General features: G+C 39.4%; 2 protein-coding genes across 22 annotated transcripts in view; both read right to left on the minus strand.

The window, feature by feature from the left end:
• VCPKMT (valosin containing protein lysine methyltransferase) overlaps window positions 1-17859 on the minus strand; it is a 70671-nt gene extending 52812 nt beyond the window's left edge. For 18 of the 20 annotated variants that reach the window (XR_005525527.1, XR_005525518.1, XR_005525509.1 and 15 more), the window contains exons 1-7: window positions 17071-17859; window positions 16863-16973; window positions 16622-16694; window positions 15683-15802; window positions 14259-14363; window positions 10510-10562; window positions 1155-1234 (exon numbers count right to left, since the gene is read on the minus strand). Coding sequence is in view for 2 of the 20 variants with exons in the window: in XM_039217353.1 (XP_039073284.1) it covers window positions 14214-14363; window positions 15683-15802; window positions 16622-16694; window positions 16863-16973; window positions 17071-17336 (720 nt within the window). In the remaining 18 variants the exon portion in view is untranslated. Of the gene's footprint in view, window positions 1-1154; window positions 1235-9439; window positions 10563-14013; window positions 14364-15682; window positions 15803-16621; window positions 16695-16862; window positions 16974-17070 lie in introns of those variants that run through there. The other 2 variants (XM_039217354.1, XM_039217353.1) reach the window with 2 other exon arrangements.
• A 57-nt stretch (window positions 17860-17916) lies between these two features.
• The window catches only part of SOS2 (SOS Ras/Rho guanine nucleotide exchange factor 2), an 86176-nt gene continuing 84237 nt past the window's right edge, over window positions 17917-19855 (minus strand). Inside the window, exon 23 of one of the 2 annotated variants that reach the window (XM_039217349.1) lies at window positions 17917-19643. In XM_039217349.1, the coding sequence (XP_039073280.1) occupies window positions 19134-19643 (510 nt within the window). In that variant the 3' untranslated portion in view covers window positions 17917-19133. The remainder of the gene's footprint in view (window positions 19644-19855) is intronic. The other variant, XM_039217350.1, reaches the window with a different exon arrangement.

The raw sequence follows: 19855 nt of genomic DNA on the forward strand, positions 1-19855 counted from the left end.
CCTCTGACGGGGCATTCTTAGATACGCCGGTTTTACGTAGAGGCAGAAAGAATTAGAAATCGTGTAAGAATGGTACCATTAGTAAAACTAGAAAGCAAAGCAGAAGAGTCTAAATGGCAGAGATGTTGCTTGAAATGGACCTACTGCTGCTTGAGCCAGCAGAGGAGGAGCTCAGGCAAGCAGCTACGAGGCGAGGCCAGAGCTCAGGAGAGGGGTCGGAGCCAGAGGTGGAGGGACGGAGAATCTTCAACAGGCTTGTGGCTGGAATCACGAGAACTGCACCGTCCGTGAAGGAGAGTACGGAGAAGTGAGCTGTCGAAGGACAGAAGTCTGGGCAATCGTGAGGGAGGCAACAGGGAAGGAACAGGGACTCAGGATGAAGACTGAGAAGGAGCTGCCAGACGCGGGGCAGAAGGGTGAAGCTGAACTTACTGAACGCAAACAGGAGGGGAGTACAATTCCCAAAGAGAAAATGAATTAGACCTCCATGTCCAACATCAAGATTTCCAGTGTTGGTTCTGTACTATTTCCTATTCTCCTTGTTCCTTTTTACAGTGAACTCACAACCAAACTAAGTCCAATGAGCAGCCATGGAGGCTAAGGATTTATAGCTTTCTGAGAAGCAGTATTTCCACCCTGGTCTAGGATGCATTAATTTGAGACCTAAGTGTTCTATCATTAATGACACCATATTCTTTTTTGGGTTTTCTCTCATTTTTATAGCATGTGGACCAAGTATTAAAATAATGATCCAAGCACCGCTGTGCTGCAGGCAATGAAACTACTGACTAGTAAGCAGCATTACTCTGTTGATTTGGGGACAGATGTACAAAATCTGAACTTGGCACATGAAAGGCAGGTTGGAGATCTCGGTGTCTGATATACACAAATAGGAGTTATATGACCATCAAAGCATTTAAATTTAGAACTGCTTGTTCCTGAGGCCAAGGGAGAAGACATTTCCAAGATGTCTCTTTTATTGGTTCCCTTCTTTCCAATTATTCCTTGAATTCAGGTATTTCCCAGGATATTATCTTGGATGTTTTCTTCAATCTATACATTTGGAGTGATCTATAAGACCTTACGTTTCACTATCCACCCTCTCCTCTGCCCCCAAACCAATATATTTAATTGTCAATTACAGTATATCTTACCAGGGCTGCAATGTGTGGTTGTTCAGGCTGTGTACTGCAAAAAGCACCACTGAAAGGGGACACCATTCACATTGTAGATACTGTTTTGAAAACAAAAATTTTTTTAATTATAATTTGATTCCAAATTTATGTAATTTGTATACATGACAATTTTCTAGTAGCTGGCATTAAAATCTCTAGTTTTGATAAAATTAATACAATGCTTTTCTAAAAGAAAGTACTTTAAAGAAAAAGAATCCTATCTCATGTGCACAAGGGCACTGTGTGGGCTGTGCAGGCCCTGACTCTACCAGGATGCTCCATGGTCACCTATGTCATTTCTTGCTCAGTCTACATCCACAATGGCTCTCGAATCTATCCCTTCCTGTCCATTCACACTGCTACTGCCTGAGTTCAGACCCCTTACCTCCATCCCAACATCTCTCTGCTGGGCCATTTTAATGCCTACTCCTTGCCTGGCCTCATGTCTTGTCCTAGGGGTTAGTGTCCGAATGATCCTTCTAAAATGATTTGACACAAGTGATTTCCCCATTTAATATCCTCTCATTGCTTAGAGAATTCAACTTACACTCCTGAATATGGTATATAAGACTCTCCATGTCCTTCCCTGCCCTCCTGCCTACCAATCAGTCATCTGATACACCCTATGCTCCAACACCACCAAACCCCTACCTTTGATGCAGTTACAGGTGCTTGTTTGGAACACCTGACAGGTTGCTCACTGGATTCCAATTCACCCTTAAAAAATCAACTCCATGGTCCCCTCGTGAAATCTTCCCTGATCAACCCAGGCAGAGTTAACCATACTCTCCTTTACATAGCCACTGTAGCTAATTCATAACTTTATTATTGCACTTTTCCCAGAGCTGCAATTAGTTTTGCATGCCTATCACATTATGAGTGAGTAAACAACTTAAGGGTGTAGATTGCATTTTATCAATTTATTTGCCCTTAGTACCTAAGAGAGTACCAATATGTATACTGGACGCCCAGGGATACCTGTTTTTGTACCTGTTGGTGGACTGAATTGAAAGAGGTGAATAAAATGTGTCAAATGTTCCACAGAAGTCATGGAGGGTGGATATGATAATGGGAGAAGGGAAGAGAACGTAATGTTTCGAGGGTCCTTTACATCAGGTGTTGTTCTAGATACTTTACATATAGGACCTCAGCTTCCAGTTAAATGTGGAAGAACAGCAACAGGCCATATTTCATTTGCTATTCCCTTTACAGTATTTTGAAGAGTCTCCATTAACTTCTTTGCTAAACTCTGCTTCTGCTAATCTGCAGCACTGGGATCTTTGTGGCTTCAAGGGGCTATCTATTTCTTTGTTTTGTTTTGGTTTTACATTCTCCTGGGAAGTACCAAACCAGTAATGCCTAATAGCTTATTAATGCCTTTCAGGTTTTTTTTTTTTTTTTTTTTGGTAAGAGCAACCTCTTCTCCCCATGACCTCCTACTCCCTTCCTGTGATGAAGGTGGAGTCTAAAGAGGAGGTGAAAAAGTCAGGGTGGGACATAAAAGTAATTGATAGGCATACTGCAAAACAGAATCCCTTCTTTTTGACAACCGAGGCTTTGTTTTCCCCTGGACCCCGTCACGTGTTGTTTACTTGGGATGGCTTCTTCCACACTTCTCCAGTCTGCAAAGGTTGACCAGTCTCAATTTTCAGGAGAAGCCTTCCTCCCTGCTCTCGTTCCCATATATTATCTAGTTTAACCATCACCACAGTGCTAGCCAGTGCGCAGCATTCTCGTTTTACGGAAAGGGACATGAACACTAAGAGAGGTCAAGTTGCCCAGGGACACACAGCTAGATTAGGTGGTAATCAAGTGAACGATTTTCTCAAGAGAAAAACAGAATGTTCAAGCTTGGGTGCATAAAGGGAAGGTGACTGGACATGGAATAAAGCTGGGGCTGTGTTCCAGGGCTAATGGCGAATTCCGTTCCTACTGGCCATACTAAGCTGCTACTGTGCTCTCCTCTTCCTTGGGATCTCAACCACTACTTCAGAGAGAGTAACAGACAAATGCGGGTATCATCTATATTGAGAGCGCAGAGAGTTTTGGAACAACAAACGATTTTTAAAATCTTTGTGATAAGATTTAGAAAGAAGATAGCTTACTTTAAAAGCACATTTTTGTACCTACATTCATAAATGTCACAGAAATCCAAAGACACGCTCTGGTTAAACAATAAACACACTCACACCAAGAGTGGGTGACTTGTTTTTCTGGCTTTTAAGTTTCAAGAAACCAGGCCTACGTTCGATGTGAATTATATGCCATGAGATTATTCTTTACATTCATGCTAAATGCAAGTGTAAAACTTTTCATCTAAGTTTTGGATAAGACACGCTACTTGTATTTGGAGCATCAATGTGCACCTATACTGGGCATTGCAGTACAAGCGGGTTTTCTCGACACATTCCTAAAGGAATGAGGTCAGGTACTGAATGTGGATACATGGGAACTTTGTACTGTATACTCTCAACTCCCAGCAAGCATTTATTAATTTATTCATGCAATGATGAGCTGACAGGTAGAACTGAAAGCCACACTGTTGATGCCTGGGTTTCAGTACGCTTACAAAATGGAATAAAAGTTAACTTTAAAAAAATTACCCAAGAGTGTTTAAAAGCACTGATCCATCATGGGTTAATAGATTGTCAGTGGTACTTCATTAGAGGTAATAACATGAAGGAAATCTGGTAACTATTCAAACATTTAAGCCTGTAAGCTCTACATCAGGAATAACTCTTCTCCAAAAGTCTTAATCTTGCTTTGCAAGGAACAAATAGCAGTTTTCAACCTTGTGAATACTAAAAAGTACAAACTTACTATTTATCAAAATAAGTTAGTGCATTACAGATAATACATGTTTCTAAAAACGAAAACCAGCTATTTAGTGTTCATGATAGTCTTTTCCATCAGTTGAAAATAAAAAGGCCTTGAAAATTTAATAAATGTAGGTACCATGTGCCTCTTTACACTGGTTGGTGAGGAAGCAGATACAATTCCTTCGCATTCTCTCATTCTTGTCTGCTGGTATGCCTAGGTAGTCCAAGGGATTAATTATGCTAAGATCCCGGAACCCAGTATATATGTATGACGTGGTAAAAAACTGTTTATCTGGAAAGTAACTGCTACAGAAGTATTTTAGACTCACTTTGCTTTTCGAGTTAACACATCTAAACTTTCAAAATAGTTATGTAGATACATCAAGTCCTAGGCTTCAGAAAAATGATCTGCTGCTATACTTTTAATGACCTGTTATCTAACCAGTTTAACAGATGTGATAATAAGAATCAAAAAGTGAAGAAGTGGATGAAGGTTCAGGGAGGTAGGATGTTAATCCTGGAGCTCCAGACAGCCAAGATCAGGCTCCTGTATTTAGATATGAGGATTTCCTGTTTCTAATAGCCTTTGCATGCCAATGCACTTACTTTAAAACCATAACAATGAGGGGCGCCTGGGTGGCTCTATCAGTTAAGGGTCTGACTTTGGCTCAGGTCATGATCTCCCAGACTGTGGGTTTGAGCCCCATGTTGGGCTCTGTGCTGACAGCACAGAGCCTGGAGTCTGCTTCTCATTCTGTGTCTCCCTCCCTCTCTGCCCTTCTCCTGCTCACGTTCTGTCTCTCTGCCTCTCTCTCTCAAAAATAAACATTGAAAAAAGAAACAATAAAATAAAACTGTAAAAATGACAGGGGGGCCTGGAGGCTCAGTTGGTTGAGCATCCTACTTTGGTTCAGGTTATATACTCAGTTTGTGGGTTCGAGCCCGATGTCGGGCTTTTTGCCCTGACAAGAGGGAGACTGCTGCCTCCCTCTCTCAAAAATATATAAAACATCTCAAAAAAAAAAAAAAAAAACCCAGCAAACAAATGCTTTTCTTCCACTCCATTTTCTTCCTTTTTCTAAAATTGCTTACTTGTTCAAATAACTGTGCATGAACAGTGTTCTCAACGTCCTCCTGGCCCAAGCGCCATTCCCACCATGATGGGAGAGTCATGTTTACATGGGTCCTATACTCCCAAAAAGACACCCAGATTTTGCGTATAGACATAAATAGATTTATACTATACACATTTTCTTACTCCCTACATGTAAAGTAATTCCACCTCTACTGTAATCACATGTATTGAACACTTAGTATATGCCAGGTACGTGAGTACATTTTACGTATTAAACTGACTTTAACCCCCATGGCAAACTATTAGGTGGATACTATTATGATCCTCATCTACATATGAGAAAACAAGCACATTACGTTTAAATAACTTTCTCAAGGTCACACAGCTAGTAAATGGCAGAACTGGAATTCAAGCTGAGATAATCTGGTCTCCAGGCCTGTGCTCTGACACATGGTTTTCAGGATGCGTGAAAAAAACATTATCATGGAGGTAATTTGCTCTAACACATTTTTTAAATCTATTATTTGAAAACTGTCTTGTCATTGCTGAGAATTACGTAAAATTTATCTCACAAATTGATGCACTCACTAGATCTTCACAAAACCTGAACCAATACTCAAGAACTGAAGACAATGTCTTAAGTGACCCCAAGTATGTAACAGTTTTAACCTACCTAACTGGTGTAAATGGTTTGAGAATTTACTGCTCTCTTACTCAAAATTATGTAGAGTGAAAACATTACTTTTCCATTACTTGATTTTCAGTAAAATTTTGCTGCCACAATTTTTCCTGTATTTGTATTAGCTTGAAGGCCTCCATGGTATGAAAACTGAATGTTTTCACAATTATTATCAATGAATCAAAACTGAGTTTTCACAATTATTATCAATGAAACTCTTTCAAACCCTGATGTTTCCTGAGGAGAGAGAAAAACTGAGTATCAAGTAGCTGGCCTAAGCCTACAGGACTACGCATAGTCAAAGAGCTTCAGTCTTCTGATGTAAAAACTACTTATTACTCTAGTGAGGAAAGTACACTGGTTTGAAAAGCTAATTAAAATTAATTAGAAGGTTCAAGTACCTCAAACATAGAATCATGCATTATATAAAAGGTACTTTCAAGGTCAATTTAATTTTCAGAACCTGACCAACTAATTTAGTCTCTTAAATGTCTCTCACAGAAGATATCCATAGCAGAGAAATGGTTTATGAATTGCAATTTCTGTAGCTTTAGGAAAAACACTCAGCAATTCAAAAGGCATATCAGAATGCAATTGGGGCACCTGGGTGGCTCAATCAATTAAACTTTTGACTTCTTCTCGTGTCATGATCTCATGGTTAGTGGGTTTGAGTCCTGCATCAGGCTCTGCGCTAACAGTGCAGAGCTGGCTTGGGATTCTCTCTCTCTCTCTCTCTCCTTCTGTCTTCCCCTCCTTCACTTGTGCACAAAATAAACAAACTTAAAAAAAAAAAAAGAATGCAATAGACATAATGATATATCAAATATAATTTTATAAGAAAAAAATCCAGCTTTCCTTATACTGTTGTTATGGTCTGAATGTGTGTGTTCCCCTGACCCAGCCCAAAATCTTAATGTTAAAACTTATTCCCCCAGTGTGATGGTATCTGGAGGTGGGTGTTTGAGAGATGAGTAGGTCATGAGGGTGAAGCTCTAGTAAGTGGATCAGTGCCCTAAAAGAGACCCCAGGGAGATCATCTGTCCCTTCTGCCATGTGCAGTTACAATGAGAAGACAGCTGCCTATGAGGAAGTTGGTGCCTTGATCTTGGACTTCCAATTTCCAGAATGGTGAGAAATACATTTCTGTTGTTTATAAGCCTCCCAGTCTGGGATATTTTGTTCCAGCAGCCCAAACACACTAAGACAACCATGTTATGCTGGAAAGCAAATCATAATAGGTAGGTTTATTATTTTTTTAAGTAGGCTCCACACCCAGTGTGGGGTATGAACTCATGACCCTGAGATCAAGGGTTGGATGCTCTACTGACTGAGCCACCCAGGTACCCTGTATGTTTATTTTATAAAATCTAATTTGGTTCTCCTTTAAAATGCAAGTGTGATTCTATTTCAAAATATTCTATTTTAACGACTTCCTTTTTATAAACTGTTTAAAGACAAAGTGAAACAATGCCATCTACAGGGAAACTTTAGAACAACAGTCCTATTTCTAGAACCCATACATCTTTAAATTAATAGAACATTTATGGTCTGAGTTATTATATTGCATCTGGCATCATTTGACAAGAAAAAAAGGGTAGCTGTGTAAAAAAAAATCATTCTGGATTAATACTTCCTAAAATAATTAAAAACAACCTAATTTCACTCCCACGTTCATCACACTTAAGAGTCAGAGACCCTTGGTTACAAACTATACCTGATGGAGATTCAAAGTTATGCAACTTCAAAAAACTTTAGTTTTAACTGGTAGACACGGGAGACTCAAGTCATTGGAGACTGACCTGCAACAATTTCCTTTTTCCAGCTATCGGACTCCCTTCCACTTTCCTCTTGAGTAGCATCACCTTTACCTTGGTCAGATCCTCTACATTTTCAGGTAAATAGTTTCTAAAGTTCAGTCCTGTTTAAGCCCTCTTGCACAGGCCAGTCCACACTGGATTCAAAGCTCTTTTCCTCCTTATGCAGTGCAGGTCCATTCTAATCATGGATGGGTTGTTTTTATATTTCTCCTCTCTTTGCTCTTTCTCTTGGGAAGTAGATTTTGGAAGAGGTTTCCTTAATGTGTGGTTCCCAACTTAGGCCAAACACCCAAACCACTTGGAGCCGTTTGATAAAAATTCCATGCCTCTTACTTAATTCAACTGCAACCTGAAAATGGCTTTTGTTTGCTTTTAATTTTCTAGGTGATTCCACGTGCAGCCTAGTTTGAGGACTCCCTAATCAGCGATAACTGAAGGCTGACAATTAGCCTATGGGTTTCATGGTGCATAATGGCAACCCCACCCTCCACTCCCAGAGGCACAGCAGCTCACTCCTGAGCAGTCCCCGCAACCCAGCCCTGGCAGTCCCTTGAGATTTGGCTGCATCCTGGCTGATCCCCAGTCCCTGGCATCACACGTCTCATTTACAGCTCCTGCCCTTGAACTTCCTCACGTGGCTGCACAAGTCCTTCAGCCTCCAACTTATGTTATCAACTCTCAGGCTGACAGGATCCATCTTTAATACCTCTCTGCCTGACAGCCCCTGCCTCTCCAATTCCATTCCTGTGCTCTAGAACAGCCAACAGATAGGCTAACATGCTGGGTAAACACAAATCCAACCAGGTGGAGAAAATGCTGGGGTTCCCCTTCTTAGAGGCATCCTGAATCTTGAATTATTCCCTCAGGCCTCCCTCTTGTGGTTTCTGAGTACAGATGCTTCCTATCCCCTCTCTCGCGAGAGCCCAAAGGACTAGATCCCCTTCCCCAACACTGCCTCTCCCTGGCCTCCCCATCTGTGGAATGGTGGTTCATGACACAGCGTGTTACATGAACTGGCAGCCCTCAGTAAGCCATGCAGTGCTCACTGGTCCTAACCACCAGTACTTCTCTTCTTACAACGTGGAGACTTGGTAACTTTTAGTCTATGCTTTGGTGTTAAATCCAGAATAGGGACAAAAAAAAATCCCATGATTTAATGTTAAAAATTACTTAAATCTACAGTCAGTGACTTAGGTCAGTTTTCTAGAACAGGTGGTAATGAATGTATGCAAGTGACTTATTAAAGAAAAAGTAAGGAGTGGAAATAGGACAGGGAAGGAAGCATACTCAAGCAAAGGGGTGATTCTGATAAAGCGGTAGAGGCTGACCTCAACCCAACTCCTCCAGAGAGTTCTGGAGTATAAGGTGCACCTATGTGAGGTAAAGAAGCCGGGCTTTCATCCAGAAATCTCAAGGAGCACTTCAGGCCAAAGACCCAGAGGCAGTGAATATTACAGATCTAGTGAACAGGGAAGGAGGGAGAGGGATCTGAAGAACCTGGGTGGATCACTATAGCTGGTCAATGTCAGACTTATTTTTATAAGCTCCACAACTTCTGAAAAAGGCTAGAAAGTAGTTACTTGTACCAAGATTTCACTAATAATAACTGGTGCTATCCGTAACTAACAAAGTATCATATATTTAGTTTATACTGTTTAGTAAACTGCTTAATAAAATGCTAAGGGCAGTATGAACAACACATTTTGAAGAACAGCAAAACAAACTTTAAAGATTGAAGGAAGCCTGGAGAAAAGAATGGTTCTTTTGACTTGGATCCTTAATTTCTCTAAATAGGGCTGCTTTTGCTTTTTCTGGAAAGTCTGCTTTAGAGTTCATTTTCTTCAAAACCATCTCTGAAACATTCACAAAATCAAAGGATCTCAAAAACAACGTTTATTTTAAAACATAAAATGTGCCACCTAGCACCAATGCCTGTAAGTACCAGAATCCCATCCAGTTAGTATTCCTCTTCACAACTGGTATGACTGAAGTCCTTGATAGATCGAGTGTGAGCAGATGATTATCATTAAAAACATAAAACAGACTACACAGAACCAAAATCATTTGCTAAATGTATACAGAACTACATGTGTAGTTACTTAAAAACCTTTCTCTGTTTGATGAAAAAACACCAGTGATTTTAGTCATTTTCCTAGAAGATATACATAAGGAGAAGTGCAAGAGCCACATAAGTGCACAAGCCTGAAACCGGGCTTTTTATTCCAACTCCATTCTCAGATGGAAGATTCTGTAAAGATACCTTTCCCCCCTCCTGATTTCTTACTTTCATTCTTACCAACTCATTACAGTATAATTTACTATTCAACTCACACAGACATGTATGGTGGAGGAAAAGAATAAAACTTTGGCTAATTTAAGTATACAAAATAATATTTTTGCTTTTTTTTTAAATAAGAGAACATTTATATACTAAAGCTATCTTAATAACAGCAATGAAGTAGAAGATACATATAAATCCACTGCAGAATGATGTTAAAATAAAAAACTCTTTTTATACTTATCTATCTAGAAGACAACTAAATTTTACTAGTCTCAATTTAAACATAATTACATAGTAATAGATGCCTCTCTTTAGAAATTGGATCAATTTATCTCTAGTTTCCTCACAATACACCAAATCACCCATGCAGCTTCACTGGTTACTTTTGGCAGAGACTTTGGCAAATCTCAATACCTATTTTCATTTGAGGAGTGACTGATACGCAATTTTCTTTTAAGCAGAACTTGATACTGAGCTAAAAGTAAACTAAGTTGGATTTCAGGCCCAATGGCAGGCAGGCAATCAGTAATCATTTTTCAAATTGCAGGCAGCCCATGGTAGTTGTCATTTATATATCGAATCTCTAAGGACATGCTGGAATAATCTGTGAACACAATCTTCCCATGCTGTATTCACAATGCTCCACTCACATCTTTAGCTTACCCAGGTTGTTAGAGACTTGGGTAAGATGACTAAAGGTTTCACGATGGAGATTTCTATAAGAAAAAAAAAAAGAAAAAAAGGAAACTTTAAAGATAGATTTCTTACCAAAAATTAAGTACTTACTGGGTACTTAATACTAGGTAATATGCCTAGTAATGGCTAAATGCAATTCAAAGGAACAATCATGCATAATTTTTAGAGATGGTTCTTTGCTGATACCTAAACACAAGCAATCAAAGAAAAATGAGACACAATGGACATCATCAAAATTAAAAAGCTTTGTGCTTCAAAGGATATACTATCAAGAAAACAAAAAGACGGGGCGCCTGGGTGGCTTAGTCGGTTAAGCGTCTGACTTTCACTTAGGTCATGATCTCGCGGTTCGTGGGTTCGGGCCCTGCGTCGGGCTCTGTGCTGACTGCCAGCTCAGAGCCTGGAGCCTGTTTCAGTCTGTGACTCCCTCTCTCTCTGACCCTCCCCTGCTCACGCTGTCTCTCTCTCTCTCTCCTAGAAATAAATAAAACATTAAAAAAAAAAAAAAAAAAAAAGACAACTCACAGAAAGAAAGAAAGAACTTGGAAGTTCTGTTAAGGGTCTCATACCCAGAATATATAAACAACTGTTACAACTCAACAATAAATAGACAACCCAATTTAAAAACAGGCAAAGTGCTTCTGTAAAGATATACAAATGGCCAATAAGTACATGCAAAGATATTCAACATGATTAGTCACTTGGGAAATGAAAATAAAAACCACAATGAGATACCACTTCACACTTACTAAGATGGGTAGAATCAAAAAATTGACAATGACGAGTGTTGGTGAGGATACAAAGAAATTAGACTCAGCTATTGCTAGTAGGAACTAAAATGGTACAGTAGCTTTGGAATACAGTTTGTTAATTCCTCAAAAAGTTACAGAATTCGCATATAACCCCGCAATTCTACTCTAAGGTACATACCCAAGAAATTTGAAAACATAGGTCATACAAAAATTCTCACATGAATACTCATAGTATTATTCATTATAGCCAAAAGTGAAAACCACTGAAATGCCTATCAAACGATGAATCGATAAAGTGTAGTATATGCACACAAATATTAAACTGTATTTAAAAAAAAATACATTATACTTAAAAAACTTAAAAAGTGCTGATAATGTGGGTTCCAACATGTATAAACCTTAAAAACCACTGTGCTGTTAGAAGCCAGATACAGGAAGCCACAGAGTGTGTGATTCCATTTATATGAAATGTTCAGAATAGGCAAATCAATAGAGAACAGACTGATGGTTGCCAAGGACTAGGGAAAGGCAGGAATAGGAAGTGACTGCTAATGGGTATGGGGTTTCTTTTTGGGGTGATAAAAATGTTTAGAATTAAAAAGGTGATGATTGTGCAACTCTGAGTATACTATAAAACCACTACATTGTACATTTTAAAAGGGTGAATTTTATGGTATGTGAATGTTATCAATTTTTAAAAATAAACTGATTCTGGGGCACCTGTGACTTCGGCTCAGGTCACAATCTCACAGTTTGTGAGTTTGAGCCTCGCGTCGGGCTCTGTGCTGATGGCTCAGAGCCTGGAGCCTGCTTCGGATTCTGTCTCCCTCTCTCTCTGCCCCTCCCCCGCTTGCACTCGGTCTCTCTCAAAAAATAAACCAAAAAAATAAAACCAAAAACTGATTCTGGGGCACCTGGATGGCTCAGTCAGTTGAGTGTTGGTCTCTTGATCCACTCAGGTCATGATCCCAGGGTTATGGGACTGAGTCCGACATCAGGCTTTGCACTGAGTGTGGAGCCTGCTAAAGGTGGCTCAGTTGGTTAAACTTCTGACTCTTGATTTCAGCTTAGATCATGATCTCACAGCTATGAGATCAAACCCCACGTCAGGATCCAGTGCAGAGGCCACTCAGGACTCTCTTTCCCTCTTTCTCTGCCTGTCCCCTGCTCATGATTTCTTCCCCACCCCTGCTTGCGCTCTCTCTGTAACAATTAAAAAAAAAAAAAAAAGTGATTCTCTGGGAGCGTGGGGGTTGGGGGGAATGCAAGCCTGTACATTTAGGATACACAAAATCTTTATGCCTTAAAAAAATTTTACTTTCACAACTACAGCACAGGGGCACCTGGCTGTCTCAGTTGGTAGAGCATGTGACTCCAATCTTGGGATTGCAAGTTTGAGTCCCTCGTCTGGTGCAGAGATTACTCAAAAACAAATCTTCTTTTAAGACAGAGAATGTGAGCTGGGGAGAGGCAGAGAGCGAGGGAGAGAAAGAATATGAAGCAGGCTCCACACTGTCAGCACAGAGCCTGATGCAGGGCTCATCTTCACAAACCATGAGATTGTGACCTGAGCTGAAATCAACAGTTGGATGCTTTACCAAGACACCAGGTACCCCTAAAAATAAATAAAGAAAAACAACCCTGTACAACAGCTTGAGCTAACCACTTTCCTTAAAACATAAAACATTTTAAAATTTATCTTTGTATCTCCAGCACCATGCCAAATAAAAGTTAGTAGATCTGAATTACTAACCCCACCAGTCCTCTTTCTTTATAGTCCTAACACCTAGCCTTGATCCCCCAAACTGCATGTTATTTGCTTTTGGCTAGAATTCACATAATTGGAAAACTTCTTCATAAGCAAATTCAATCAAAGAGAACAGAAACAAGTGGGATTTACTAAATTAAGCATCCTTAATTCACAAACTTGACCATGTTTTTGCTTTATACTAGTCACATACACAGGTGATACAAAAATGGATAAGACACAATTCTTCCTTTCTACAGGCTTAAACTCTGGGCATCACAGAGGCAACTTGCATAAAATACAATTATTCTAACAGGTAAAGAAAGCAACGAAAAAGGGAAACATACATAAATTTTATTTAACACAGTGCATTTTTATTTACTGTACAGACCTCCCTTACTGTATTTTACTTTGTACTTTACTGTTTAAAAAAATTGGGGGCACCTGGGTGGCTCAGTCAGTTAAGCATCCAACTTTGGCTCAGGTCATGATCTCATAGTTCATGAGTTTGAGACTGGAGTTGGGCTCAGTGCTGATAGTGTATTTATTTATTTATTTTTAATTTTTTTAAAAAATTTATTTCTAGGAGAGAGAGAGAGAGAGAGACAGCGTGAGCAGGGAAGGGTCAGAGAGAGAAGGAGTCACAGACTCTGAAACAGGCTCCAGGCTCTGAGCTGGCAGTCAGCACAGAGCCCGACGCGGGGCTCGAACCCACGAACCGCGAGATCATGACCTAAGCAAAAGTCAGACGCTTAACCGACTAAGCCACCCAGGCGCCCCTCAGTGCTGACAGTGTAGAGCCTGCTTGGAATTTTCTCTCTCTGCCCTTCCCTCACTTGCACTTTCTCTCTCAAAATAAATAAACTTAAAAAAATTCTGAATGACTGGAGAAAGTTCACAGAAGTCAGAACTGGCATTTTTAAATCTCTAACAAACTTACAAATAGCTGAGTTACTTGCTTGAGGTAATGCCCAATTATAAACCTCTATTATTTATGGATGGAAAAGAACTTTGTAAAAGCAGCCTGCCTAATTTTAAAGGAAGAATCCAAGCCCAGGTAGATTAAGTTATCTTAACACTGAGAGTGCCTTAGTTCAGTGAGTTTATCAGAGCTGTTTCCCCACATCACAATCAACACCTATACCACATATTAGCTCAGAGACAGTGCCCAGCTAATGAAATCTCCACAGAGGATAAAGAGCTGGGACTATATTTACCAGTTTTTTCTTTCTGATGTGTAAAATATGAATATCTTCACTTCGATATTCTTCATCATGTTTCTCCAAAGGAATTTTTTCAAAGTCAAAGTCTAGTTGGAGAAGCTATAAATTTAAAAGAGATACACTTTAAATTCAGTAATATGAAGTGTCCTGAGGTGACAGAAGTCAGAATGATGGTTAATTTTAGAGTATGACTTGGGAATGGCACGTAGGGGCCTTCCAAGGTCCTACAAGTAAGTGTTCTCTATCTTTATGTAGGGTGGTGGTTGCTGGGGTGTATACATATGAAAAACTGAGCCAAGCACTGGATATATGTGCATTTTACATGTATTTTAACTCAACTGAAACTATTTAGCAATATAAAATTTTCAATTATACTCTCAAAAGTTAAAAAAAAAGTTCAACTTTTGCTTTCAAGAAAAATAAAAAACCATTTTAGCACGTATCTAAGGCAGTCATCTACTTGCTTTCTGACTTAAGTATTCCTTTCAGCAGATAAAGGGCTGTGTGGATGTACCCTCAAGAGGAGTCACTTGTAAAGTGATGGATTTTTGCCCATCAAAAGCATTTCGATGACAATCAGGGGAAGATGGGTGAAACATACACGGGGCTCTGTGTACTCTTGCAACTTTGTGTGAGTCTTTATTTCAAAGTAAAAAGTTGAGAGCAAGAGACAGTGAGAGAGAGAGAGAGAGAGAGAGAGAGAGAAAGAGAGAGGGAGAGGGAGAGAAGAGAGAGAAAGAAACTGAAAGTAGACGGGATATCTTCCAGGGCACGAGGGTGGCTCAGTCAGTTATGTGGTTATGTGTCTAACACTTGATTTCAGCTCAGGTCATGATCTCACAGTTAATGGGTTCCTGGGATTGAGTCCCATGTTGGGCTCTGCCCTGAGAGGAAGAGCCAGCCTGCCTGGGATTCTCTCACTCGCTCTCTGCCTCTCCCCTGTACACTCTCTCTCAAATGAATAAGTAAACTTAAAAAAAAGAAAGTAGATACGAGATCTTTGTCAAAGTTTTCATAAAAATGTAGAGAAAAACACAGGAGAACATATCACATATCATGTTACAGGATGTAAACTCCGAAAGTAATACATACATCGTTAATATGTTCCCCAAAACATTGTGTTTAATCAAGAAACATTAAAAACTTTCCCAGAAAAGACAAGGGTGTCATCTTTACTTTAGATTGTTCTGTAAATATTAGATCACCTAATTAGAAAAGAAAAAGAAATAAAAGATCAGAAAAGATGAAAAAAAACCAGGGGGCTTAATAGAACAGTGGGCCATGAAAGATCCTTTCCTTGGGTTCCTACAAGTAGAATGTTTTCCCCACCAAAACTACCATAATATACTTGAACACAGTCACATAAAGCCTTGTGGAAGGGTAATCAGTATAAAAACAGAATCTAGTACAGTACTTACCTCAAAATACTTTTTCTCAATTTCTGGATTTTTCCCCATTGTTCGTTGTTCATAACAACATATAATACAAGTCTCAAATCCACTAAGATCTTTTAGAGTTTTCAACAATGGCTCCAAAGACTGTTCAAAAAGGAATACAGTTTTTGTTTATGATTTTTAAATATTTATATTTTTACTATAAAAAGGGGGCAGGGGAAGTACAAAGGGTAATTGCAATTTCCCTCCAACTTATCCATCTTTGAATTAATCCAACAAAATACATGTGGTTAAAGCTCCGTAACGAATAACTAGTAAACTTCTCTTAACTAATCAATCATTGCACTCATTTCAGTTTCCAAAGAGAGGAGTCAAGTGACTGCATTTTGGAGTGCCCAGGGGAAAACAAACTGAAATGACTTCACCCTTAAAAAATTAATTTTACTTAATCTATTTTAATTTGATTTTGCCTACAAAGGCAAGTTTGACACTAACTTGAACATAGGTTAGCTCAATCCTTATTTTAAAAATGAGTGATGCCCACGATACTATACAAATGGGTTTTAAAAAAATCATTCTGAATCATCTTGCCACAGAAAAATGAATTCTTTACAAAGCAACTTAATTCTCAATGTCATGGTCAACATGTTGACTATGAAGAGCTTTAAAAAAACCTTAGCTTTTCATAACAGATCCAAACGCAAAACCCTTTTAAAATATTACAGGAGCTTCTAGTAAAATGCACATAACACTCTTCTCCACTGTTTCACAGGTATATACGTTTACTATGAGTGTACATATATATAGTTCCTTATAACCTTTATTTTCTCTTTACGGTATCACCAACTTTAGGACAAATATCCTGCATTTAGAGATGTTAAAATGTGAAGAAATGTGCACTATGAAATCCACGAATCATGGTACAACGTCTAAAGGAAGGCACTTCACTCACTGAGTACTTACCTCTTCGTAGTATATGCAGTCGGCCATCAGTATGTAGTCTGGTGGAGAAGCAAAGTCTTCTATTTCTTCCCCCCTTAAAAATGTCAACCAAATATTTTAATGGTTGCTTTAATACTTTAAAACACAGTTTTATAAACAAAGCCTAAAAAGTCCCCTTCGTATTAACTATGCTTTTAGTGAAATGCAATTTAAAGGAAACTACAAATCGTTAACTTAAAACAAGCTGAAAGGCCATACAAACCATTTCAGTACCTTGGCTTGAATAGAACCAGTGACAAGGTGCTCGTTCATATTAATATTCATCTTCAGCAAGTCTTGCAATTCCTCAAGATCAGTGACTACAACATCAGCCCTGTAAAATAAGGTCGACTGAGGTGTAGGCACAAGCATGGTAAACCAATAATGCGGGTTTCCCGAACAAATCGGCGCCCCCTCCCGCCAGCTCTTACCCGAGGGTAGCGGCCATGAGCCCCACGGCCCCTGTGCCAGAGCCCAGTTCCAGCACCGACCGCCGGCTCAGAGCGTGGGCCCCATCGCCGGAAAACTCGGGCGTTTCCAGGTACTTAGAAAGAACAATGGCAGCATCCCAAACAACGCAGCCCACGCCGCCAGAGCCATACTGCTGCAGTCGTAACACTGTGCCATCTCGCTTCTCCAAAACTCGAACAAAGTTCCGCAGCGGGTCCTCCGCGGAGGACTCCAGGGTAGCCGCCATCGCTGCCCAGCAACAAGAGGCGGCGCGCGCAGTGACGTCACATCCACACGCACCGCCACAAGGGCCGACTTGAAGAGGGCCCGGCGCCGCCTAGTGGCCAAGTTGGCGTCACTGCGCGTGCGCAAAGGCACAAAGCCGGGAAGGCAGGGTTACCAGGGCGTGGTCGAGCACGAGGCCGCCCGCTTCCCCAACATGCGTGCTGGTCTGCCTCACTCCGCTCAATTACAAGTCAGGCCTAACAAACAAGTAGTTTAAATCACTCTTCCAAAGCTAAGATTATGAACTGCTCTTTAAAAAACAAAGGTAACTTGAGAGCGTTTTCACCTGGAGATTAATTCACAAGGAAGGCTAATAATCCTTATCAAGAGTTTCCTAGCATGCTTCTAATGAATGCATAAAAATAGCTGCTTGGAAGCTTGCTGTGTTTTAAAGGTTGACAAAATTATCCCTCTAAAATTTACTTCACTTAAATTCTTTGGGATTATGTAAAGTAAATTGCACAAAATATTGTAAATAATGTGGGTGTATTTAACAGTCTCTCCCCTTGTTCCTTACAATGAAAACACATACTTTAAAAGGCTTTTAAAAATTAAGACTGGGGTGATTTATTAATCTTGTTAAGAACTCTGATACAAAGCACAGTAAAAGGCCACAGACCAGTAAATAAACTGGTTGGCTATTTTACAACTGCTGCTACAACACTATTAGCAAAACACGCTTTTTCATCACTTTGAACCCAGGAGTCTAAATGGCAAATAAAAGTTTTACTCACTTCTCTGAATAAAAAGTTTAATAAAGCTTTAAGTATTTGCTGGATTAAATGTTACCAATGTAAAAAAAATATTTAAAAAATTTTAGTTAACATGAAATTTATAGAGAAAGTTACTAGGTCTTGAGGGCAAAGCAGTTGGTTCCTATGCCGTAAGAATTTTTCCTCTGAATTTCTGAATTAGTAAAGTAGCAGATTGTATTATAGGCCTCGAGTCACTTAAATTTATATAGGTTATTAGCATTATCTTTAAATATACAATATAAACAAAACTGTACATACATGGCATATTAACTTTTGTTTTCCAAAACAACAGGCAACTCATTAGCTAAAGACACCATAGTCTGCAAAAACAAAAGGCACATCTGAATGAGATACATGCCCTTTTTCCCTCTATGATTGGGTTAGGTAGTCTCTGTATACATGTTGACAAAATAATAAACACAGTGCATTCTATTATTTTCATTCTATTTTTCATTTTTTGTCTTCAGCAGCAAATTCTGGCGTTTAAGACATGGCATTAAAGAGTTTTAAGAACAGTGGGTGTTTTTCACAATTCTCCTAAATGTAAAAACTATAAGTAAAAACTAGAAGATGGTCAAAGAGTTTTAAAAATCAGTAATACCGTACACCCCCTACACCTGTGTAAATTCATGGCCTTAAAAAGGCATCTATTACTCAAATTTGAAAAATTCCACAAATGCACTATCCCCTTTTTCAGTGCAATCAATGTCACTTTAAACCATATTTTAGCAGAGTCTACAGTGCAAATATAAATTCTTTATACTGGCCTTTTGGCAGCACTGAGGATCCAAAACAAGGCAATGCTACTGATGACCTGAGGATCATGGTAAAGGACTTCTGTATTTTACTTTTCTGATTTTTAAAAGCTTATTTGATCAGTAGCATTTTTGTAAGAGCATTATTAGTAAAAAGTACTAAAATACTATGCCTTTTTCTGAATAAATTAAAAAAAAAAAAACCTTTACAAATACCATTCCAGTGTCAATGACTACATATGGCTAAGGTCATTGAGGAGTTTCTGCATTTTCTAGCAAAGGCAGTCTGTACGACGGGGGGTGCGAAAGCTCCCGTTTATAAGTCTTTGGTGGCAGTTTTGGTAGGTGAGGGCTTGAATTCTGCCTTGGTGGAACAGGGGGAGCTTGAGGATGAGCAAGGTTATTGTGACTGGAACTGAGCGCATAGCATCGACGCGGTACTCTTGGAGAGGGTGTGCTAGGAGGAGTATTTGGCGAATTTGGACAGGTACTAACGTCTCTGAACCACTCTGGATCTCTGTGAAGATGTCCTAGCGGTGGTGGCTGAAGATTAAATGGACAGTTTATAAAGTGTTCTGGAGGCCGAAGGGGAACTGGTGGAGGGGTATCAGGAAGAGGATCTCTCGGCGGTGGTGGAGGTGGACTATGCAGAGGCCCGTCAAATGCACCAGTAGGAGCAGGAACTCTGGGTTTTACCTTTGGAGGAGGAGGTTGTCTTGGTGGAATAGCAGGGGGGTCATCATCAGATTTCATATTTCCCTAAAAAAAAAATTTAAATTATACCTCCATTCTCCTAAAAAATCTGTTAAGAAAAAGTTTTAATAGACTGAAAAATTCTTATGTGTTCTGTTAAATCCAGAGGCTCAAAATAGGTTAATCTAATTTAATGATCAGATTTATCAATAAATTACTTACAGTATAACTTGGGGCCCAGTTTAGTAGTTTTATATATGAGATGTTTTAATTGAAAT

This window comes from Hyaena hyaena, unplaced genomic scaffold, assembly GCF_003009895.1.
Source record: "Hyaena hyaena isolate Hyena2069 unplaced genomic scaffold, ASM300989v1 scaffold_683, whole genome shotgun sequence".
Lineage (NCBI taxonomy): Eukaryota > Metazoa > Chordata > Mammalia > Carnivora > Hyaenidae > Hyaena > Hyaena hyaena.